The sequence below is a fragment of the Pleurodeles waltl genome, chromosome 7 (assembly GCF_031143425.1).
Source record: "Pleurodeles waltl isolate 20211129_DDA chromosome 7, aPleWal1.hap1.20221129, whole genome shotgun sequence".
NCBI classification, from domain to species: Eukaryota; Metazoa; Chordata; class Amphibia; order Caudata; family Salamandridae; genus Pleurodeles; species Pleurodeles waltl.
The window spans coordinates 1,057,530,503-1,057,556,314 of NC_090446.1; the positions used below are offsets into that span (position 1 = coordinate 1,057,530,503).

The 25,812-nt window shown below is 44.0% G+C and overlaps 1 protein-coding gene and 1 long non-coding RNA gene across 10 annotated transcripts in view; one reads left to right on the plus strand and one right to left on the minus strand.

The window, feature by feature from the left end:
* Window positions 1–25,812, plus strand: part of LOC138245917 (uncharacterized) — a 153,286-nt gene that overhangs the window by 124,347 nt on the left and 3,127 nt on the right. The gene's annotated exons all lie outside the window — the stretch shown is intronic.
* Window positions 1–25,812, minus strand: part of LOC138245916 (uncharacterized) — a 191,189-nt gene that overhangs the window by 9,264 nt on the left and 156,113 nt on the right. For 7 of the 8 annotated variants that reach the window (XM_069199962.1, XM_069199968.1, XM_069199967.1 and 4 more), the window contains 2 exons: window positions 17,860–17,955; window positions 9,168–9,263 (listed from right to left, as the gene is read on the minus strand). In XM_069199962.1, coding sequence (XP_069056063.1) covers window positions 9,168–9,263; window positions 17,860–17,955 — 192 coding nt within the window. The remainder of the gene's footprint in view (window positions 1–9,167; window positions 9,264–17,859; window positions 17,956–25,812) is intronic. The other variant, XM_069199963.1, reaches the window with a different exon arrangement.

Below are 25,812 nucleotides of genomic sequence, written 5' to 3' on the forward strand. Positions count from 1 at the left end.
CAAGATGCTGGATGACATCCCCAACCTAATGTCTGACAGTAGAAGGAAAGAGAGCGTAGAGAGTTAGGTGCTTGCTGCTGACATCTGCCGTGCTCTGCAGGTCAGAGGCTGGAATCCCACAAGGCAAACTCACCCTTCCTTCCTTCTCAGGTTGGTAAATTGAGTGCCAATAAAATAAGTAACAGCAGCACTTGTGTTCAATACTTGTGTTTATGTTCAGTAAGTAGACAGGAAAGAAGTGCAGAACTAACAGTGACATTAAAACAAGCTATTGTTATCATTATTAATAACAATGAAGTAAAGGCAAAGTAGCCTTTTGGAGCTTGCATAAAATGCCCACCTCTGTATGCATACAGTAGTTTGGCCAATGGGCTTAAGTAAATAAAATGAAGAGGAAAGATGGCTGGGTATGGAGGCACACTAACAGATAGACATTACTAGGGACTCAAGATGCAGAAGGGGTACGGACTGAATCTTACTAGTGAGAAAAGATGCAATCCATTCATGATTATTGGTTGCATACTTCTGTAAGATAAATAGAGTGCTCGATAGTTTGATATCCACAGTTGTGATCCAGGTCCATCCTAAGGCCGTCCAATATGGACAGGAAATGCTTCTGAGTAACTTGCAGAAAAGAGTTAAAGGTATTAAATGATTCAGCCAGCTACGGGCGTTGATAAATCGTGATTCTCTCAAGTAGATTGGCAGTGTAAAGAAGAAGATTTGGGTGGGTGCTTCGGAAAGACAACACAATTACTGATGTCAAACACTGAGAAGGAAAAACAGTTGACCCCTATTTCTTGTGTATATATGCAGGACAGCAGAGCCTAGGGCACTACCAGATGCTGAGGGCTTAACAAAACCATCCAGGACAGCATCAGACTGGAGACTAGGGAGGGGAAAACAAGAAAAAACACAAGGAAGCAAGCCTTCTCTACCTATCCACTCTTCATCTAGAACAACACCCCATATCCATCATGTGCACCACAAATCTACTCCATTTAAGAAATAGTTAAAGACACCTCTTCAAAGAACACAAACCCACAACATTAACCGTCTACCCCCTCTCTATGAACTTAATTGCCCCATCCAAACCTTCACTGATTATATCTTTGCCTTTCGCCATTTTCATTCTTCCGGTTTCTTTTGGATATGCAAACATTCGCACATATTGGGGTACAAAGTCATCAAATGAAGGGCCAGATTCTTCATCACAGTGGCCATTGGACTTGGGAAGGAGGGTATAAAGAGTGCCTCTGTTTCTTCACAGACAGTAAAAGCATGCAATGAAACTGCTGCTTTCTGGAGCAAAGCTATATCAAGCCATACACTTCTAGCCTACTGCCACACCACAGACCTCTGGAGTAGATCAAATGTTCTTTTATACCGATATTTGTGTTACTGACATGATGCAACTGAATGTTAAGAAATGCTAATTGTTACTCTTGTAAGAGGTAAAATGTGACAAACGCCATAAAGCAAGGTGTTCATTGACAACTAATGCTACCGTAGGTGCATTCTGACTATAAGAGTGTTCCATTTGGCATCAACCTCCTGGTGGAGCTCAACATTATTTGTGCACTTTCCTTCACTCCATATTGCCACAAAGGACTTCGTTGATGTATTATTTGCAATATCGGAACAGAACTGAAATAAACTATGTGAGAGGCAGTTTTTTCTTAGATTTGTTTTTGTTATGAAACATTTGAGGGACATCCTGCCTCACGTTTTTCTCACGTAATGTCTCAAGTTTTTTTTTTTTTAAACCTTTATTTTTGCATTTTTTTTTTGTCAAAGAAATACAATATTCAGTGCATATTACCAAGTTCAGGTGCCAAATACGCCTCTAATTTGTCTATCAAAGATAATCAAGCCAGAGTAAGCAGTATTTCATATACCCAGTCCGTGAAATAACATGATTGAGCATTTCTGAGATCCACGCTTGGTAGCCACAGCTCCTATACTTAACAAAACTCTTTACACACTCAAGTTTCTTGGTCTCCCTTGTCTGGATCAGTGTCCGAGTCCCCATGTTCATTGAAATTGTCCACCAATAATCAACAGGCTGACAGATCCTCAGCAGCTTTTTCGTCAGTGTGGGAGAGACACAGGTGTTGTTCCTACATGAGTCCCCCACTCAAGTATATCCCTAATCCATATGGCCTCACTCCGAACCCGGGAGCCTATCCAACCAATGGATACCCTATGTTTGGATAGGAGCAGTGCCAGCTGTAGGAACTTGTATGATATCTTGTGTCCCCTGGGCTTTGTTACCATTTCCAGCAAACCCCAGTTGTATGGTGGATGGTGATGCCAGTGGCACCCTTAATTCTATGTACCACCTCACTCCAGAAACCATGTAGCCCAGCGCACTGCCACACCAGATGAAGAAAAGTGGCACTCTCCTCTCCACAGCGCATACACTTCACTGCCCTGCTGGGACCTATACTATTTAACCAGGACAGTGTCACATAAGTACAGTGTAATTAATTGAATTGTAAAAATGTAAGCCTGCTATTGCAGGAAACTGCTCTCACCAGACCACATGCACAGCCCCAATCCGAATCCGAAATGGAATCCCCCAGGTCCATCTCCAATGCCGCCCTTGCTTTGTGTGAGCCCCTCATCCTATCTCTTTGAAGAGCCTTGTAGAAGAGTGTAATGAGGTGCCTACCCACTCCCCAGCTAATCAATCTGCCCAATGTCTGAAATAGCAAAGGTGCTGCCTGATGTGTATGCCATATCTCCTTTGCCCAGTTTTCTATTTTTGTTTACTGTAGGAAGTGTCCTCACCCCATATTGAATGTGTCCGGCGCTTCCTGGAAAGTGAGAATTACCTCCTCTGGGTATAGGTCACCTGCTGGGAGGCATCCCCTCCCTCCATCTTTCTGTGGACATATATAGGTCAATAGATCAAAAGGGCTTGATATCCTAGAGGTGCTACTACCTGTCAAAGTACCTTCTTTACTACTTTCTCCCATTTATGTGCTCTGTACTTCACTAAATAGGGGACTGGGACATCAGGTCCCCCCCCCCCCACCTCATCAGGAGGTATGCCAGCATGTCAGCACCGGTCATGCCCCGCAAGAGTCTTTTCCTCAGTTGTCGGTCTCTATCAGAGACCAGGCTGCGTGCTCCTCCATGTCCCTATTCAAGACCGACAGGGCCACCCTGCAGCGTCTTCTTGCCCATTCTAATAAGATAGTGAAAAATGTTTGCTCCAAGTGTGAACAGCGTGTTCTGGACCAGATACAAGCATCTAGACACAAAGACCATATTAGCAACAGCTGCTCTACCTTTCACCGATCGGGGCAATGTAATCTAGAACGTAATCAATCTGGCCAGCTCCCTCCACACTATCCACGTTCAGATGCTGGTGCTCAGTCATAGTGTTTGTGACCATAAATCCCAAATAACAGAAGCTCTCCCTAACCCACCAGAATCTGAGGTAGGGCAACCATTCGGGAGGCATCAATGCTAGTTTCCACATTGGGAACAACTGAGTTTTCCATTTGCTAACTTGTAGGGTGGAGACCTGACCGAATTCCGCCATATGTCTCATCAGTAAAGGTACTGTCTCTGCAGGCGTGGTGAGGTGGACAGCCCTTTTTGGTGCCCCTCTCCACAGTCCAGGCCTCCAAGACGTCCACTCTCACCTTGGCACGGGTAATAGGGTTTGTATAAAGCTGTTGTAACCACCCCTGAAGACTGGACCAAAGCCCATCCCTCCCAGTACTGCTATGAGATAGCTCCACTGGACTGTGTTCAATCCTTTTTCTAGGTCAATTGATACAAGCCACATGTCCCGATCTACTCCTGTAGTCTCATGGGTATGCGGGTCAGCCGCTGAAGGTTGAGAGCACTGCAGGGCCAGCTTTAGCACTGGTGGAGCCCAGTTGTAAGGAAATACCTCCTTGGCATGGTTACCCCCTGACTTTTTGCCTTTGCTGATGCTATGTTTTGAATTGAAAGTGTGCTGAGGCCTGCTAACCAGGCCCCAGCACCAGTGTTCTTTCCCTAACCTGTACTTTTGTTTTCACAATTGGCACACCTTCGCATCCAGGTAAGTCCCTTGTAACTGGTACCCCTGGTACCAAGGGCCCTGATGCCAGGGAAGGTCTCTAAGGGCTGCAGCATATCTTATGCCACCCTGGGGACCCCTCACTCAGCACAGACACACTGCTTGCCAGCTTGTGTGTGCTGGTGAGGACAAAACGAGTAAGTCGACATGGCACTCCCCTCAGGGTGCCATGACAACCTCACACTGCCTATGCAGTATAGATAAGTCACCCCTCTAGCAGGTCTTACAGCCCTAAGGCAGGGTGCACTATACCATAGGTGAGGGCACCAGTGCATGAGCACTGTGCCCCTACAGTGTCTAAGCAAAACCTTAGACATTGTAAGTGCAGGGTAGCCATAAGAGTATATGGTCTGGGAGTCTGTCAAACACGAACTCCACAGCACCATAATGGCTACACTGAAAACTGGGAAGTTTGGTATCAAACTTCTCAGCACAATAAATGCACACTGATGCCAGTGTACATTTTATTGTAAAATACACCCCAGAGGGCACCTTAGAGGTACCCCCTGAAACCTTAACCAACAACCTGTGTAGGCTGACTGGTTTTAGCAGCCTGCCAAATTCGAGACATGTTGCTGGCCACATGGGGAGAGTGCCTTTGTCACTCTGTGGCTAGTAACAAAGCCTGCACTGGGTGGAGATGCTATCACCTCCCCCAGGCAGGAGCTGTAACACCTGGCGGCGAGCCTCAAAGGCTCACCCCCTTTGTTACAGCACCACAGGGCATTCCAGCTAGTGGAGTTGCCCGCCCCCTCTGGCCACGGCCCCACTTTTGGCGGCAAGGCCGGAGGAGATAATGAGAAAAACAAGGAGGAGTCACTGGCCAGTCAGGACAGCCCCTAAGGCAACCTGAGCTGAAGTGACTCTGACTTTTAGGAATCCTCCATCTTGCAGATGGAGGATCCCCCCAATAGGGATAGGAATGTGACCCCCTCCCCTTGGGAGTAGGCACAAAGAGGGTGTAGCCACCCTCAGGGCTAGTAGCCATTGGCTACTGCCCTCCCTGACCTAAACACACCCCTAAATCCTGTATTTAGGGGCTCCCCTGAACCTAGGAAATCAGATTCCTGCAACCTAAGAAGAAAAGGACTGCTGAGCTGAAAAACCTTGCAGAGAAGACGGAGACACCAACTGCCTTGGCCCCAGCTCTACCGGCCTGTCTCCCCCCTTCGGAAGAAAACTGCTCCAGCGACGCTTTCCCCAGGGATCAGTGACCTCTGAATCCTCAGAGGACTGCCCTGATCTAAAAGGACCAAGAAACTCCAGAGAACAGCAGCCCTGTTCACCCAAGACTGCAACTTTGTTTCCAAAGGAGCAACTTAAAAGACAACAGCGTTTCCCGCCAGAAGCGTGAGACTTGCAACCCTGCACCCGGCGAAACAACACTTCAGGGAGGACGCCCCGGCGACTCCGAGACTGTGAGTAACCAAAGTTGTCCCCCCTGATCCCCCACAGTGACGCCTGCAGAGGGAATCCCGAGGCTCCCCCTGACCGCGACTGCCTGACTCTCAGATCCCGACGCCTGGAAAAGACCCTGCACCCGCAGCCCCCAGGACCTGAAGGATCGGAGCTCCAGTGCAGGAGTGACCCCCAGGAGGCCCTCTCCCTTGCCCAGGTGGTGGCTACCCCGAGGAGCCCCCCCTTGCCTGCCTGCATCGCTGAAGAGACCCTTTGGTCTCCCATTGATTCCAATTGAAAACCCGATGTGTGTTTGCACACTGCACCCGGCCGCCCCCGTGCTGCTGAGGGTGTACTTTCTGTGCCAACTTGTGTCCCCCCCTGGTCTGCCCTCCGAAGACGCAGGTACTTACCTGCTGGCAGACTGGAACCGGGGCACCCCCTTCTCCATTGAAGCCTATGCGTTTTGGGCACCACTTTGAACTCTGCACCTGACCGGCCCTGAGCTGCTGGTGTGGTAACTTTGGGGTTGCTCTGAACCCCCAACGGTGGGCTACCTTGGACCCAAACTTGAACCCCGTAGGTGGTTTACTTACCTGCAAGAACTAACAATTACTTACCTCCCCTAGGAACTGTGAAAATTGCACTGTCTAGTTTTAAAATAGCTATATGTGTTTTATTTGAAAAGTATATATGCTATTGTGATTATTCAAAGTTCCTAAAGTACTTACCTGCAATACCTTTCATGCAAAGTATTACATGTAAAATTTGAACCTGTGGTTCTTAAAATAAACTAAGAAAAGATATTGTTTCTATACAAAAACCTATTGGCCTGGAATTGTCTCTGAGTGTGTGTTCCTCATTTATTGCCTGTGTGTATGTACAACAAATGCTTAACACTACTCCTTTGATAAGCCTACTGCTCGACCACACTACCACAAAATAGAGCATTAGTATTATCTCTTTTTGCCACTATCTTACCTCTAAGGGGAACCCTTGGACTCTGTACATACTATTCCTTACTTTGAAATAGTGCATACAGAGCCAACTTCCTACACCAGTGCAACAATAATTTTTGGCACCCCCTCTCCCATGTGATCCTCCTCGGATTCCCTCACTACTACCTGGCAATAGTGCCCCTCATCTCTCCATAGCTCCTCTCTCACATGTGTTTCACTTGTTTTAAAGCACATACTTAAGGCTAGTTTTACAAATCCATTCAGCTATCCACATAAAATATAGTTCTGAACTTTGCAGTAGGCATATTTAACACTCTGCACTACTTTATGGCGAATCAAAGCTGCCTCTAGACAAAACTCCAATCTCTCTCTCTAGCAGGAACATTAATCACAAGAGTTGTTTTGACATTTTTATTGCTGCCTGAAAGCTGGACGTACAAGGAACTCTGCAGCAGGTACTTTTAAATCTTTAGTTATTGTTAAACACTGTGTCCACCAACCCCTGAGGTCAGAGACCTCCCTCCAGGTCAGAGCCCAGTAAGGCTGCACCAGTGTAACTGCCCTAAAGCTGGCGCCAGAGCAGTGCTCTGCACGGGCATAAACCCACACTGGTTCTCGTGAACCAGGTCACGCACTACTCCCGGCAAGCTCTTCACCAGCAATTTGCAAAGAACATTAACATTGGAGTCGATCATGGCGATTGGTCTGTAAGAGGAGGGGTCCTCAGGGTCTCCTCCCAGCTTTAACATGAGGCATATGATGCCCTTGTGCATGGTAGAGGTCTGGGTCCCGACTTTCTTTGCTTCTGAAAAAACCTCCAGGAGTTTCTCCGCGAGCGCTGTGGAGTAGGCCTGGTAGAACTCAGCAGGGAAACCATCCCCCCCCCAGGGTCCTTGGCCCTATTCATCTCCCACAGGACAGATCTGAGCTCCTCCAGTGTAAGGGCCTCTTCCAGATAGCGCACACTGTCAGGTGAGAGGCGATGCAGGTCTATCCCTGCAAGGAACACCTCCGTCATGTTTGCCCGGTTTTTGTCGCCGGCACAATAAACGTCCCAGATGTTCGTTACAAGGGCTGTCAGGATGTCATGCTGGTTCATTACCGATTGTCCGTTAGCGATCCAACACCGCAGAATGGGTATGGCCTCTCATTCACGTTTGAGTATCCAGGCTAGAAGCAAGACTGATTTATCACCCTCTCTGTGCAGGCGTTGTCAGTAAGATGTAAAAGTTTACCTGGCTAGGGCTCCCCACAATTCTTGCAGGGAACGCTGCATACTTATCACTCCTCCACGCACAGGTGCCGATTCCACGTCATCTTTATGAAGATCCCCCAGTCTCCGTTCCCAGACCCCAACATCTGCTATTAGTTGTCTCTGGACCCTGCAGGTGCTCCCTATGCAGACTCCCCATATGACTGCCTTAAGGGCTTCCCACTTAGTAGCTCTGGAGATGGTAGTACCCCATTTGTTCTCCACGTATTCCTTGAGTGAGGTTCCTGGTGTCTCCCTACAAGCTACATCTGTCAGGAGGTAATGAGGCATATGCAAATACAAGATGTCCCGGACATACCCCGTCATTGTAAATCGAGCAGTACCAGCGCATGATCTGAGAGAAACCTCCCCAGATCGCCAACTGTCCGCAGCGCCCCAGGGTCCACCCCTGCAATAAGGAGTCGGTCCTGGCAGCTATATGAATTGTGTGTCAAGGAGTAACATGTATACTCCTTCTGCTGCAGTTGAAGAGTATACCAGCAGTCGAGAAACCCCGAATTTTGCATGAACTGGGCAAGGGACTCTGTCATTTTGGGCTTCGTTCCCAGTCGTGGTGGATGCTGGTCCTTGTTCCCATCTAGAATGCAATTAAAGTCACCATCCCACACTTTTGGAGATCCTATACTCGTGGTTTTGTTTTTTATTCCCCAAAATGGCAAAACAGGAAATGTGGTTATGCATATTTACAGAGAAGGACGGCCACACATTAGCTTTCAATATAATTCTTTAAATTGTGACTTTATTCAAAATGTTGCTTGAATCTAAGAAGCTAAAAGATGGGCATTCTTTCCATTACACATTACAAACTTTTGAGCTTTATTAGCGCTATCATTGTTAGAAACTGTTGCTTTTAAAAGGTAAATAGCTGGTTCAAAAGAGAAAAAAAGAACTGAGGGATGGTCAATTTCATTGAACTCAGCATCTTCTCCACTAACATTTGTCAGCTGAAAGACAAAAGCACTACCCAAAATAGTAATTGGTGTGCGTTTTATGTGCATAAGTGCCCAAATTACATATGTAATCTATGTAATTAGATGAACTGAGAAACACAGAGGCCCGAAACTGGTGTAAAAATGTTAATTTATGTACTTTCTAGTTAACATAGTCAACCCATTTATCAAAGTTAGACTGGCATCTAGGTTACACATGTAAGTAACTAATCTGCCCTGGGCTATGCCAAGACTGAACCTGCACAACGTGAAAACCTAGGTAAAGTGTGTGTGCGCTTAAATAGACATACCCCGTAAAGTTCTGATTTCATAACAATAATTATCTTACATGTAACAGCATTCATGATGCTGGAGTTGAAGGTTAGGAGTGGTCCTGGTTAAAAACTCTCCTCTGCTAAAAACTAAAATATATTTCATTTAGATAATTGTAATAACACCTCTCTGTTACTGAATCAAGAGTTCCATAAATTCAGTCTACATTGTAGAGCAATATCTTGGCTACTTACCAGCATCAGTCTTGTTGCATTCTCCTTCACTCTTTAATTTCGGAACATCATAAATATTTGTTTCCGTGTCACTGTTGCAACTCTCATTTTCTTGCTCTCAAAAACACAACAATAATAGTAATAATAAATGACTACTCCACCCAGAGCTACAATGTTCTTGCATTCAAATTGTTTTCCACAAAACCACAACAACGGGGATATGTTGCACAATTTAATTTGCACAATTAAATAAATTCACCAACATAGCTGGCACTAAATACACACATTCAACAGGAAAGTCTTACACTTTGCCACTGCTACTCCGTGGTGACCCCTGGAGTCTGTTTTGATCTGGGGAGCAAGCTGTACCCTGGATGGCTCCACTTAAACCATGATTATTCTGGCACTGTATCTAAAGCACTCTTTTGATAGAATATCAAAGTATCAAGGTCAAAACTATTACACATCTTCACATATATTTACTCCAGAATATTGACTAGCAAAATACCGTCACAGTAAGCATATTCAAGGAAGTATAGATTTACTGTTCTTAACTCCATATATATGTACCATGCCACATTTTGGTAGTCGAGTTATTGTGGATTTGTTATAAGTGCAGGCCAATATTAAAAACTTGATAAGCTGATTAAACACCACTGTGTCTGGACAAACGTTCATGGTGTTATATAGTGAGATGTAAGGTATAGGTTGTTAGGTTTTTATGTTGTTTTGATTCTTCCCTGGTTTAGAAATTACTAATTTCAAACTTAAACTTTGCCAGAAATTCAACTAAGACATTAACAAAAGCTAACTGCTCCTCCTGTTGAAGCACGTTGTGGAACCATGCCATAAGCTGTCAAATTACTGACCATTAAGAGCATATGGTCTTAAAAGGTAGTAAACCACATTTAGACCCTGCACAGCCGGCAGTAGCATGGTCTCTCTATACAGAGTTCAGACAGGGAAATTACTGCTTAACCCTTAGGTCTCTAAGTATGACAAATTTCTATCATTCAAGAATATTTGTAGAATTCTATAGAAATTAGAAATTATTATTTTGCTGTTTTGTCCCCCCCCCCCCGCCAGTTTCCCTTCAGAAGATAATGGCTGCTACTAGCTTTATAGAAATCACAGTTTTGGATCAGTAAACAAAGCTATGAAATAATGTGAAAGGTATGTGTACCCAAAATCTTGATGTTGTAAGGCTTGCACTTTGTATGTGGTATTTGTCAAGCACAAACCTAGCAACAATACATCATAGCATTGTTCAAGGTCAAAGGTAAAGATTGAGTCAATAAGATTGGAGGGGCATATGGGTTCTAAGTGTAGAAATGGACAGTTACTTCGCTGCAATGTGGTGTTGTTTACAGAGCTGTATCTCTAGCGCTTTCCTAATTGGAGCAGCAAAGGAGACGCTCTGATGGATACAGAAATGCCCTTCCATATTCTGGATGAATAGATGGAGTATGTTTATATCCGTTCTTTTTCTTCTTTTCCCCTTATCTTTCATGCCTTTCTGATGGTGTCCTGGCTGTAGGTCATTCAAGAGCCACCAGAGTCTTCAGAAATGCTGGAACATTGGCCTCAAATTCTACTTACATGCCAATTTTGTAAACAGTTTTATGGATTTCACTGATACATGTCTCAATTACTGCTCAGTGGCTACATTAATTATTTCAATCCAGCTCATCATAACTTTTAAACGGGCATATAAACACATTTAATGTAAATATTAATAGGACATTCTTCTTTGAGTCCTTAACAAGAGCAGTTTGCCCAACAAGGTTCTCCTGTTTAAATTTTAAAGTAAGTTAAGAACTTGTCACTACACTTCCTAAAACACTTGGGAACTTTTTAGAATTTGATGGATGACAAGATCCGCCAAAAGGTATTGGAAGTCCTGTTGACTGTATCAAGAGAGCACTGATGTCAATGGCACCGCAAACACGGAAGACAGTTTTTTGTAGATGTGCCACTTCGCCAAACCGGAAATAAATCCTGTCGTTTGGGTTAATAGATTCACTGAACAGTGAAGTTCATTCAGCCTTTTTTATATCTATGGGACAAATCTAGATATAACAAATGTCAATAAAGATCATTTGCATATTTTGTGGCCATTCTAAACATCCTGTTAGATAATGGTGTCCAATAACTTGAGACCTGCCCTAAAGTTAGCTTGTTTAAAGACACCGCCCTAAGCGAAGAAACACATTTCTTAAGGTATCATGAATTTTGTACTAAAATCTTTTCTCCAGTCTGAACCTATCTGCAGGCATTGGATATGGCGATTGTAGTTTCACTAGAGATCCAGGATATTATTTTTGTACACCCATTTATTGTGCATTCATTTGGTTGTGATCCATGCACATCTGTACCTTTATAAAGCAAACTGCAGGCTAAATTGCTCCCATGAATTCTCCCTTGTAACTAATCAAAGATGACAATCAGATGATCTCCTGATTTGTTTTTAAAGGTGAAGGGTCTTTCAACAACTGGAGTGTTGACCAATCTAACCTGTTGTTTAGGTCTGTGGACACTGCACAATAGTGGAGATCGAATAGTACTAGAATATCGAGTTTTTAATATAGTACTACAAATGTATCATATTCAGAAGTTGACAACTGAAATATTGTACAAGTAAATATATACAGGTAAGCATAGATTTACTGTTCATCAGTTCACTAATATGCATCTTGAAGATGCATACCTCTTTAGGGTAGGCTGATGTGGAGTTATCTTCAAGAGAGACTGATGTGGAATATTAAATGTAAACTTACATTCACCATATGTTATAAGTCAAAAGTCTGGCTACAATATGTTTTGTAGTATGACATTATGGTACTCAATTGTCTTAGATAGAATCACATAGATATATTTTATTTAAATATTACCTTTTTGTATTCTTTTTAAAATATGTGTGCTACATTAGTCATAAATTGTCAAATTGTCAAAACTGATCAGAAATGCTATTTCTTAATTAGTAATGAAGACAGACTCTCCAGGCATCAATACAGCCCATCCATTGGTTTAGATAAATCTGTCAGGCTACACAGAGTAGGCCTGTAGCTGCCACTGTTGCGAGGGCTGTCAGGATGTCATGCCGGTTCATTACGAATTATCTGTTGGGGATCCAAAACCTCAGAATGGGTATGACCTCTCATTCATGTTTCAGTATCCAGGCCAGAAGCAGGACTGATTTATCACCCTCTCTGTGCAGGCTTTGTTGGTAAGATGTAAAAGTGTGCCTGGCTAGGGCTCCCCACAGTTCTTGCAGGCAGCGCTGTGTACTTATCACTCCTCCATGCACAGGTGCTGAATCCACGTTATCTTTATGAAGATCCCCCAGTCGCTGTTCCCGGACCCCGACATCCGCTATTAGGTGTCTCCGGATTCAGCAGGTGCTCCCTATGCAGACTCCCCATATGACTGCCTTAAGGGCTTCCCACTCAGTAGCTCTGGCGATGGTAGTACCCCAGTTGTTCTCCAAGTATTCCTGGAGTGAGGTTCCTGTTGTCTCCCTACAAGCTACATCTGTCAGGAGGTAAGGAGGCATATGCCAACACCAGATGGCACGGACATATCCCCCCCATAGTAAATGGTGCAGTACCGGCGCATGGTCCGAGAGAAAACTGTCCAGATGGCCAACTGTCCGCAGCGCCCCTGGGTCCACCCCTTCAATAAGGAGTCGGTCCAGTCAACTATATGAATTGTTTTTCAAGGTTGAAGAGTATACCAGCAGTCGAGAAACCCCAACTTTTGCATGACCTGGCAAGGGACTCTGTCATTTTGGGCTTAGTTCCCAGTCATGGTGAATGCTGGTCCTAGTTCCCATCTAGAATGCAATTAAAGTCACCATCCCACACTTTTGGAGATCCTATACTGCCCTCGAGCAGCTCTTGCATTGTCCCATAAAACTTCCCATCATCAACAATGGGGCTGTAAGTCTTCTGAATAGTGATGTCTCTACTGTCTGACGTGCCCTGCAGGGGAACATAGTGTCCCTCCACCTCTGCCTCACTGAATACATGGCAGAACGGCACCCTAGGCACAATCTGAATCACCATCCCCCTAGCATGTGGAGAGTAGGTCACTGAGTAGAGCTGTCCTTTCTATTTTTTTGCTAACTTCTGAGCTTCATTACCCATTACCCATTAGTTGGTCTCCTGCAAACAGGCTATTTGGACCCAGTTGCGCCGGAGGTATGAATGGACTTTGTATCTTTCTGTGTAACCCTTCAACCCACTGACATTCCAGGTGATGATATTGGTACTGTGAGTCATGAAACATGTGTGACCCCCACCTGGATCCAGACTGTTCACTCATTGGGAGGGAGACCGACATAAGTGTCACACAAGGGGAACTTTGATCCCTGCACTTACACATGCATTGTAACAGTGAACCAAACCCCCACAGGAACTAGGGGTTAAAATGAACAACAACTGAATACCACGCCCCTACGCCGGACAAACCACTACACAAAAGTGTGTTCGCCCATTTTATGTCTTGCCGTCAGGACCTGCAGCCTAAATCTGCCTCCCCAGAACAAGCCTACTACTTCACCTAGAAAGAGCTCCCCTGTCCCCCCGTTTTATGATATTAGTATGTCCCGCAGCAATGCTACACAGTATACAGAATAAAGTTCCTTTTGGCCTTGCATACATCCACCCCCACAAGGAAGACCCAGGATAATCAAGGATAATCAAGTCCCTTCTTGTGCCTTCTGGAATGTCAGGTATCTCCATGTCTATCGTTGGGTTGGTCAAGGCACCCCTGGGGCCCACCTTCACTGCAGAGGCAGCCACTGCCATCACTCTGAATGATGATCCACGGGGAGTCTTGGCTTCCACACTCCCAACCAGACCTGTGTGCAGACATATCCCTTACCCTCCAGTCATATAGACAGTGTGGTCCCACCCCACCGTACTTTCAAGTTCTCCAGGATCCCCCTTTTTCCCAAGGTACTTTATCCCAATCTCCAACCACCACCGGATGTCCTCAGGTGTGTCAAAGAAGTGAAACATGCCATCCGAAATCACCAGCAATCTAGTGGGGTATTGGAGACCAATTGCCTTCAGCTTCCTCTTTCCCTCCAAAAGGGATTTGTGATGACCCTGCACTATCTGCAGTTCGTAATGGCCGTTATCTGTTTCACGGGATGCACAAAGTATACCGTCTCAATCTTTGAAGTTGAGGATTCTTGGTATAATGGCACACAGCGGGGCACTTGGTCTCAGGAGCGCCATCAGTGCCCGGTGCTCTCTCTCAACAGCAAAAATTAGTGACAGGCCGGTGGGATTCAATGTGTCACAGATCCAGTTCTCCACAAACCTTTCTGCTACACCTCATTACGTCTGCTCGGAAAGCCCCAGCAGGCGTACATTGCTGCAGCATAATCTTCCCTCTGCATCCTCAGCCCGTGCATCAAGGCTCCTGTCTTCGAGGTACGGGTGGCCACTTGCTTTTTCAACATGGTTGTCTCTGACTGAAGTTTGGTAATAGACCCCTCTGTGGTGCAGGCCTTATCTGACACCTTCCACAGGTCCATGCAAAGAAGATTTACCCCAATGGATACAGCCTCTATGTTCCCCTCCAATACCATGCGGGAACCCTGGATGGCTGCTAGGATGTCTGCTTGGATTTCTGCCTCCTGTGATGATGCCTGCGCTGTGTTGCAGCAAGAGCCCCCTGTCGTGATTCTCTTTGAGAGGCGGACATCGGTGTAGCATATTGCTCATCAGTGTTCCCCTGCGCAGGTACGTGGGTCTTCCCCTTGTATCCATGATGGTGACTAGTCCCACTATATCACAGGAGGATGTACGTCCATCGCGCACAAGGGTTGCCGCTCCCTCTTGGCTATACCCCTTTGGCCCAAGTCCCCTCCATGCTGGCCAGTATGTTCTAGGTTGTTACCTATGCTGTCCAGAGTGACCTCCATCCAGTCCTCCGACACCTGGACCCTCATGCTGCAGTTCGCCTCCACCATAAATCAAACCGCGGTCTTCAGCTTCTCATGCAGGACAATGACAGTTCAAAAAAAGTGGGGCAGGTAAGCAACTCTTGCAGAGCCTAAGAGCTAGGGCTCCACATCAAGGTCCAGTTGTTCAGTGTCGTCCCCTCACAGCAGTTGATCACCCGCTCCACTCAGGATTTGTCTGTGTTTAACGCCAGACCCAACTTTGCAAGCGTCGCTCTTGGATCCCCACCCTTCTTCCAGGCCTGGCACTCTCATCCTGAGGGGCGGGACACTCCCCGGGCACCCCTGTGGCATGGGTCCCAGCTCTCCTCAGACACCTACCTCCCCACCCCTGCGGTCCCCAATGTTATTCTGCGGAGCTGACTGTAAGTGCTGCCCAAATGGGCACTGGTGGAAGGGACACCTCGATTCTCGAGGCACTCCTGCTGTTGAACCCGCCTCTCTCCCCAGTTGATGCCATTGCAATCAGGTGGTGCAGGAGTGCCAGGCAGCGTTGAAGGGCCTGTAGATGCACCCAAACCTGGTGAACAATCAGAGTCAGGCCCCTTTCCTTTCTGTCTTGGCTCCTCAGGAGTCAGTCCGGCTCAGGCCCAACAGCCCACAGCTAGACCACCATGCTACACCTCCTCCTCATGGCCTGTTCGTTCCTCATCACAGGGGCCCTCCGAAGTGAAGCAATATGGGCACCCAGGATAGCCGGCAACACAGGGGTGACTTGTTCATCCCTGATGGGATCTGGTGGGAGGGCTGTCTCTAAATCCCGGAGAGCCTCCACCACCTGGCTCACCACACTCCTGGCAGCTGTCCACCCAGCCGGGTGGCCAGGAGAGATAAGCAGGGGTGAAGGAGCATATGGGTGCACCTGTACCTCGCTGCCTATTGTGATCGAGCCCCCATCCCCGCAGTGTCATGGCTCCAAGCGAGTCACCTGTTCTGGGCACTGCCAGGCCAACCAGTAGGCCACTCGGCCAATCCTCCAAACTTCACAGCTACTTCTCACCACAGGAGGTCACCGGATCACGCAAAACAGCCCATCAGGTCGCCAACAGGTCTCCTCTAAGTGCAGGGTTAAAGTTTGGGCAGTAAGATCGCTATGTATGGCAGGATGATGCAGGATAATACATGGCCTCTGGGGAGCCGCTCAAGGACGTGTCCTATCAGCCACCTTGCGTGGCCAGGCCCCCATAATTCCTCAAGTTAATATCTTGAGAATAGCTGTGTTTTCTCAAACCTAGAAGACAATGACTCCTAAATAAGGAGTTTTAAAATTTGACGTATTACATAAGTCCCCAAAGACAGGGCAGTTTACACACACACTGGGAATGGGAAAACCCTAATAGCAAGTTTTTTTCTCGCCCAGCTGGGAATGAGTGTGTGCCAGGTGTGAACAATGCACAGTAGGAAAGACACAGAGACAATGTACATGTATGTGCAGTTTTCTGTAGCTCAAACCTGGCCCAATGGCAATAGAGTGTTTTACACAATATCAAAGTTAAGTTTCGAATAACAATTAACAATCAAAAAAATCAGGATGATCAATGCAAGGTACAAACCACCTATATGTCATCTGAAGAATTGGGCGGTGGATCTCAGAAAAAGGAATAATACATGGAGTTCTCAATCTCAACCAAAGTGTCTTTAAAAGATGAGTATTTTAAGCTCCTTTTTAAAAATTGCAAAAAAGTAGTAGTGTGTAGAGCTGGCATAGGTGAATTCCAGATTCCTGCTGCGCACTGAATGTGAGAAGCTCCATGAGTAGGGATTCTATATTTCCCGACCCCATTGATTACCAGATATTTTCAATTTCTGTATCTGGTGGGAAGGATTAGTTTGGGGCTTTCTGGGTGATGCGGGAAGCCTTCAATTGAGTTCCCCATAAGGCATAACTCCCTTGTAGAATATTTGTTTTTGTTTTTTATACTCCAAAATGGCAAAACAGGAGATGTGATATGCATATTTACATAGAAGGACGGCCACACAATTGCTTTCAATATAATTCTTTAAATTGTGACTTTATTCAAAATGTTGCTTGAACCCAAGAAGCTAAAAGGTGGGCATTCTTTCCATTACACATTGCAAACATCGGTGCTTTACTAGCACTATCATTGTTATTAACTGTTGCCCCTAAAAGGTAAATAGCTGGTTCAAAAGAGAAAAAAAGAAGGAGATCTGAGGGCTGGTCAATTTCTTTGAACTCATCATCTTCTCCACTAACATTTGTCAGCTGAAAGACAAAAGCACTACCCAAAATATTCATTGGTGTGTGTTCTATCTACATAAGTGCCCAAATTACATATGTAATCTATGTAATTAGCTAAACTACAAAACACAGAGGCCCGAAAGTGGGGTAAAAATGTTAATTTATGTGCCTTCTATCAAAGTTAGACTGGCATCTAGGTTACACATGTAAGTAAATAATCTGCACTGGGCTATGCTAAGACTGAAACTGCACTACCCCAAAATTGTAACTGATGTGCCTTCTAGCTAACCTAGGTAAAGTGTGTGTGCACTTAAATAGACATACCCCGTAAAGTTCTGCTTTCATGACAATAATTATCTTACATGTAACAGCATACATGATGCTGGAGTTGAAGGTTAGGAGTGGTCCTGGTTAAAAACTCTCCCCTACTGAAAACGACATATATTTCATCTAGATAATTGTAATAACACCTCTCTGTTACTGAATCAAGAGTTCCATAAATTCAGTCTACATTGTAGAGCAACATCTTGGCTACTTACCAGCATCAGTCTTGTTGCATTCTCCTTCACTCTTTAATTTCGGAACATCATAAATATTTGTTTCCGTGTCACTGTTGCAACTCTCATTTTCGTGCTCTCAAAAACACAACAATAATAGTAATAATAAATGACTACTCCACCGAGAGCGACAATGTTTTTGCATTCAAGTTTGTTTCTTCACAAAACCACAATGTAATTGGCAAAATTCAATAAAGTCACCAACATAACTGGCACTAAATACACACATTCAACAGGAAAGTCTTACACTTTGCCACTGCTACTCCGTGGTGACCCCTGGAGTCTGTTTTGATCTGAGGAGCAAGCTGTACCCTGGATGGCCGCACTTAAACCATGATTATTCTGGCACTGTATCTAAAGCACTCTTTTGATAGTATTGATCTTGATACTTTGATATTCTATCACACATCTCCACACATATTTACTCCAGAATATATACTAGCAAAATACTGTCACGGTAAGCATATGCAAGGAAGTATAGATTTACTGTTCTTAACTCCATATATATGTACCTTACCACATTTTGGTAGTCAAGTTATTGTGGATTTGTTATAAATGCAGGCCTATATTGAAAACTTGATCATTTGATTAAAAACCACTGTGTCTAGATAAACGTTCATGTTGTTATATATTCAGATGTAAGGTATAGGTTGTTAGGTTTTTATGTTCTTTTGATTTTTCCCTGGTTTGGAAATTACCAATTTCAAACTTAAACTTTGCCTGAAATTCAGCTAAGACATTAACAAATGCTAACTGCTCCTCCTCTTGAAGCACGTTGTGGAACCATGCCATACGCTGTCAAATTACTGATCATTAAGAGCATATGGTTTTAAAAGGTAGGAAAACACATTTAGACCTTGCACAGCGGGCAATAGCATGGTCTCTTTATACAGGGTTCAGACAGGGAAATTACTGCTCAACCCTTAGGTCTCTAAGTATGACAAATTTCTATCAAATCAAGAATTAGTGTAGAATTCTATAGAAACTAGAAATTATTATTTTGCTGTTTTGGCCCCCCCCCCCCCCCAAGTTTCCTTACAGAAGACAATGGCTGCTACTAGGTTTATAGAAATCACAGTTTTGGATCAGTAAACAAAGCTATGAAATAATGTGAAAGGTATGTGTACCCAAAATCTTGATGTTGTCAGAGTTGCACTTTGTATGTGGTATTTGTGAAGCGCAAACCTAACAACAGTACATCAAAGCATTGTACAGGGTCAAGGGTAAAGATTGAGTCAATGAGATTGGAGGGGCAAATGGGTTCTAAGTGTAGAAATGGGCAATTACTTCACTACAATGTGGTGTTGTTTACAGAGCTGTATCTTTAGCGCTTTCCTAATTGGAGCAGCAAAGGAGACGTTCTGATGGATACAGAAATGTCCTTCCATATCCTGGATGCATAGATGGAATATGTTTATATCCTTTCTTTTTTTTCTTTTCCCCTTATCTTTGATGCCTTTCTGAGTGTGTCCTGGCTGTATGTCATTCAAGAGCCACCAGAGCTCTCAAGCAAAATCCCCCTTGAAGGCCGAAACCCAGAACTGAATATTCCATAGGGGGAGCTCAATCCACACATGAGGACTCTGTCCTTAGATTGTCTGGTTATGCACAGAACCCAAGAAACCTTAAACACATCATAGAGCTCGCTAGGGAGGGAATAGGGGTGGGAAAATGGGTGGGATGTTAAAGTGTTGTTCCAAGTTAATTCTAATAATGTATGACCATTGAATTGAGAATCATTGTAGCCATATGACTTGTTTGTAACTGAATAATCGAGACCACTCGAAGACTGTATATTTGCAAGTAAAACTTAAAGGCACAATAAAATATGGTTTAAAAAAAAAGTTAGCTTGTTTAAAGACACCACCCTAAGCGAAGAAGCACATTTCTTAGGATATCATGAATTTTGTACTAAAATCTTTTCACCAATCTGAACCTATCTGCAGGCATTGGATATGGTGATTGTAGTTTCACTAAAGATCCAGGATATTATTTTTGTACACCCGTTTATTGTGCATTCATTTGGATGTGATCCATTCACATCTGTACCTCTAAAAAGCACACTGCAGGCTAAATTGCTCCCGTGAACTCTCCATTGTAACTAATGAAAGATGATAATCAGATAATCTCATGATTTGTTTTTAAAGGTGAAGGGTCTTTCAACAACTGGAGTGTTGACCAATCTAACCTGTTGTTTAGATTTGTGGACACTGCACAATAGTGGAGATGATATAGTACCAGAATATCGAGTTTTTAATATAGTACTACAAATATATCATATTCATAACTTCGACAACTGAAATATTGTACAAGTAAATATATACAGGTAAGCATAGAGTTACTAATCCTCAATTCACTAATAAGCACCTTGAAGATACATACATCTTTAGGGTAGACTGGTGTGGAGCTATCTTCAAGAAAGACTGATGTGGAATATTAAATGTAAACTTATATTCACCATATGGTATAAGTGAAAGGTCTGGCTACAATATGTTTTGTAGTATGACATTATGGTACTCATTTTTCTTAGATAGTATCAAAGAGATAAATTGTATTTAAATATTACCTTTTTGTATTCTTTTTAAAATATGTGTACTACATTAGTCATAAATTCTCAAATTGACAAAACTGATCAGAAATGCTATTTCTTAATTAGTAATGAAGACAGACCCTCCAGGCATCAATACAGCTCATCCATTGGTTTAGATAAACCTGTCAGGCTACACAGAGTAAGCTTGTAGCTGCCACTATAGTGAATGGCATAAAGGGTGCTGCCAGTGGCATTTAACTTCCAGGTTATGGCTGCACTTTGTACACCATATACTAGGAACATAAATGCAAGCTTAGAGTGCCAATCAGGAATGAGTCAATTTAACCATGTTTAATGGGAAAGCACATGCCCTTTAGTTCTGGTTAGCAGGGGGAAAGTGCACAGAGTTCTGAAACCAGCATAAATAGGGTCCAGCAAATGATGACACAGGTGAAAAAGGTGAAACACCTGAGGTGACCATGTGGAAAAGATGGATTTCCTACACCCCATTTGACACCTACTCAGCCAGGATAGAGCATAAAACTGATATTATGCTGCCACATTACAGAGTACTGTGTTTAATCATGATGTTTGGTTGCTTTTTTCTGGAATAGATTATGTGCTCCTTTTGGTCTAGGCCTCACGCCCCCTAGGAATTTCTATGTGCCCCCTCTGGGGGACCTGCAGCATGGTTTAAAGACCTGTAGTTTAGCATGTGCTAAAAACACAAGGCTCTTTTAGGTGGAGCCAAAGTCATCTCTATGTATATTTTAAAGATTTAGAAACAATAAGTTGATGGGCAGCTGCACTGTCAAGGTACATTTAAAAATTAATATTGAAATCAGTCATTAACTTTCAGTGGTTAACATCAGGTAGGATGATGATCTTTGCAGGGATGTGCTTTTGCCTGCCGAATACTACCACATGACCCAGTTGAAGTGAGAAAGTACAGATTTATTTGTATATCACAACTTACTTTCTGCCCATTATGCCAGCTGGCATGTAGGACAGCAACAAAGGACCTCCACTTGTGTCTGTCTTGGGCAAGTGTCTGTACAGTACCCCAGCTGTGGTTCAGGGTCTTCATTTCTGTTTCCACAATTTGCCTCGATGTGGTCCTTCCACTGCCTCTCTTCTGTTTGCTTTCTGGTGTTTAGTAGAGATCTGTCCTTGTGATGGAGTCTTGTTCTCTTCTGATAGTGTGTCCCATACATCTCTATCTTCTTCTCATAATGATGGTGTCCATGCTCTCTTGCTTGTAACTGGTGAGAGGTTCCTAGTTGGACATGGTTTGTGGCCAGAAAATGCAGTCATCTCAGTTTAGTGGTGTGGAAGGCCATGCTTTTCATCATAAGTCCGCATTCTGTTCCATACAAGAGTGTGGTCAGAACACAGATCTGGTAAAGCCTATTTGGTGTTGGTGCTGTACTGAGATGACAATCCACAAACTGTTCAGCATCCTGAAGGCATTTCTGGCCTTTTTTCAGTTTGCTCTTTATGTCACTACCTGTCCCTCCATCATGTCTGATAGTACTGTCTAAATAGGTGAACTCCTCAGTTATGGCTCGGTCATCTCCATACACTTTGGTGAAGGGGTTCGGAAGGTGAGTGGCATGACTTCTAATTTCTTTGTGTTGGTATGCATAGATGATGTGCATAGATGTTGAGGTGATGTCTTTTCCTCATACACTGGTGTGTATGAGAGAGCAAGGCTGGGTCATCCATGTAGTCAAGGTCCTCCTGTGTGGGGAATAAGCAACATCTGATGCCTCTGCCTTGGTTTACTGTTGTTTGTCGCTCCCTCAGTCAATGAGGAGGTTGGAGAGCAACGCTGACATCTCAAATTCCTGTCTCACACAAGTTTTGACCTCAAAGCTATATTCACTATCTCCCACCTTGCAGGTAATATTATCATAAGAGCGCTCAATGAACAGAACTATCTGCTGTGGTGGATCCTGTCAAGGGCTTTCTCAAAATCAATGACGTTGATGTATAGTTGACTGTGCCACTCAGTGTACTGTTCTTATGACATTATGTAGAGGAAGGAACTGATCAACACACCTTCTACTTTTTGGAGCTCATCCTGTTCTTTTCTTAATGGCTTGTCTATGGGATCAAAAATGCACTGTATAACTTTCGCTAATGTTTTACTTGGGATTGTCAGAAGGGTGATTTCATGGCAGTTTCACAGTTGGTTAATGCCTCCTTCTTTGCAATATTGATGATGATGCCTTGGTTCCAAATTGATGTAAACAGTGGTTAAACAGTCATGACTGATGTTTCAGGCTCTGCCTTGAACATTTTTGTATCCAGGATGTCTTGGCTGGAATTTTTCCATTTTTGAGAGAGGGCATGGCAGTGCCGATTTCTTCTTTCTGTGGTGGAGCATTATTCATATTTGCTTCTACATTGTCCACTTTGCTTGTATAGCACAAGCCTAACCAAAAGGAAGGAAGCGCTGTACATGGTAGAAGGCAAGCTAACAGCCAAGAAGCGAGAGGAGAGGCAGCTAGTATGTGGACCGTTAATGCAATCTGATGTAGTGTTCTTTAAAGAAGTGTGTCTTCAACTCTTTCGTAAACTGAAGCAATGTTGGGTCAGTCCTGATGAATAAAGGGATATTGCTTTAGCTCCTAGATGCATAAATAAAAAAAACTAGTAGGCTTGTGTTTAAATTTTTTTTAACAATTTTTTGTTTCCAGTCTGGTAGTGTTCTGGGCTGAGGGTGCACTGATAGCCACCACAGATGGCAAAGTTCTCTGCAAGATAAGAGGGATGCTAGTAGTGATAGCTTTATAAATGATGAAGCAGGTTTGAAGATGGGGTGGGCCTGTAAGGGGAGCCAATGGAGTTCCAACCAGTTGGGATGATGTGATCATATTTCTTCAGGCCCTGGATATACAAAATACAATTAAAGAGTGCCAGTATCAAGTCTGGGAGGCCCTGGAGCAGTGCATTCACCTCCACTCAGAAGCACAAAAATGCAAGGGCTTGAACAGTAATTCTGAAATCTCTTTCAGGGAAAAATTATTTCGCTTTGTTTAGCACAGAGAGCAAATACCAAGCTGTCTCTTTTTTTTTTTTTGGTAATGTTTTCCTTGAGGGTGAGGATGGTTTCCTGGGTGAATCAAAATGACTTGACAATGCATGAATTTTGGAGGTCAACGTTATCAAGGTTCATTTCATTGAGCCAGGCTCGTACTATTTCTTGTTTGTTATTCTACACATAACAAGAGTCCTGTCTTGATAAGTTGAGCTTAAGGTAGACTGTGGACATCCAGGTCTGAGTGAGCTGCAGGCAATGTTTGAGGCACTGGATTTCTGAAGTTAAAATGGTGAATACTGCGAAACTGTGCATGAAAAATTTAAATATTATTGTCATACTTTCAAAACTCATTATTTTAGGAAATCTCTCCTGGGTTTGATACTGTAGATTTTTGGTTTTACTGGTACCATCAAAACAATTGCTGGACGAGGTAGACAACCTTTCACCCATCTGGTAAGAGAGAGTTAGCATTTACAGGTCAAACAAAACACATTTCAATTTAGAGTATGACCAATGTGGAAAACCAAGTCTGAATTAAAGTTTCAGGAGTGTTTTTTACAAACTACTACAAAAGCTAATGTAAACAATTCTCAAAAACAGTCTATAGAGGTAGAAGACCACCACGGTGTGACCAAGTCTTTGAAAGAAAGAAAGCTTTACCAACATTACCAAACCAGGCAAGCTATACATGCAACACAAAACAAAGGTAATAAAACTTGGTGGTCAATGAGTACACGTAGACCACTCCTCAGCAACATGGAAACAGGTTAAATTGTATCAAGTTAGTCAAAGATTTGGAAATCTCTACAGACTCTCTACCGACTGGCACTAACTAACATGTGCTGGGCAATCAGATTCAGGGACACAAAGTAAAAAGCAAAAATGTGACAAAAATTATTTGGAAGAATGACCTCTGGGCCAACTGAAGACTAAGGGCCTCATTAGGAGTTCGGTGGCGGTTACAACCGCCCGCCGAACTTCCGACGGGGAGGTTGCCACCTCACTGTGTACGCCCCCGCCAAAACCATTGAGAGTTTCCTGCTGGGCTGGTGGGCGGAAACCGAGGTTTCCACCCATCAGCCTAGTGGGAAACAGGCAGCAGTATTGTTGCCGACTCGTAATCGAGTACTAAAGGGCATGTGCTTTCCCATTAAATATGGTTAAATTGACTCATTCCTGATTGGCATTCTAAACTTGCGATGCTGCCATCGCAGGGTGCATGAGCACCATCGTAATGTTCACTGTCTGCACAGCAGACAGTGAACATTGCGATGGCGCTGGTCAGGGGGACTCCTGCACAGTCAATGCCAAGTGCATGGCAGTGCAGGGGCCCCCCTGTGGCCCCCTGCACCTGTTCTCTGCCAGCCTTTTCATGGTGGTAAAACCGCCATGAAAAGGCTGTCTGCGAACATGGTCGTAATCAGAAGAGGGGCGCTGCATGCAGCACCGCCCTGGCTGATTGTGATCTTTGCCAGCGCCAGCCCCTTGGGATCATGGATCCCAACAGTGCTGGCAGTACCCTGGCGGTCTCACCGCAGCTGCGGTCCTGACTGCCACTGTGAGAGGTCTCAAGACCGTCAGCCTCGTAATGAGGCCCTAAATCTGGTAAAAAGTAAGTAAAAATAGAAAGCATCAGCATTGAGAAGCTCTGTTAAGAGTCTTCACACAGGGTCAGAAAAAATCCTAGGCCTAAGATTCAGAATAGAGGATGGTTTAAACTCAAAATAAGCAGTTCAATCAATACCCAGGGAGTTCATAAGAAAAAAAAGTCCTGGCAGAATGTCACCAGCAATAGTGACTTAAAGGCAAAAGATTTGGCAAAGTCTTGGTCATCAGCATAAGGGGAAAAATGACAAAGTGTCCATAGACAGGGGCAATAACTTGAGGCCTAAGTCAGGCAAGAGCAAAGAATTGCTTCCTAGCAAGGTCAGAAGGAGAAGCCACCAGGAAAGTCAAGATGGCAATACCTCTCAATCCACCAGGGCACTATAAGTTAAAAAACATAAAATATTCTGATTCATTGAAAAGTTCTCAATTTTGGATCGAACAATCCCATCATCCCATCCGGGGAATTCACAAGTTGAACATCAGCAACAATGACAGGAGTTCTCATCACTGTCATGGGAAATGTCCTCCTGTACCAACTTTGCAACAACCGTAATTTTATTTGTCCACAGTTCTTCCATGTGCTTTGGCCAAGGACATCTTCCAAGGCTCGTGGGGCACAAAACAATAGGGTAATTGATTTCCTTGAAAATATGCAATGAGAACAGAATCTAATGACATGTAAACTCACAATTCATGTGAATGAAACCTGAAAGAAATGTCCTGTTAGCAAGTGAAAGGGCATCTTCTCACA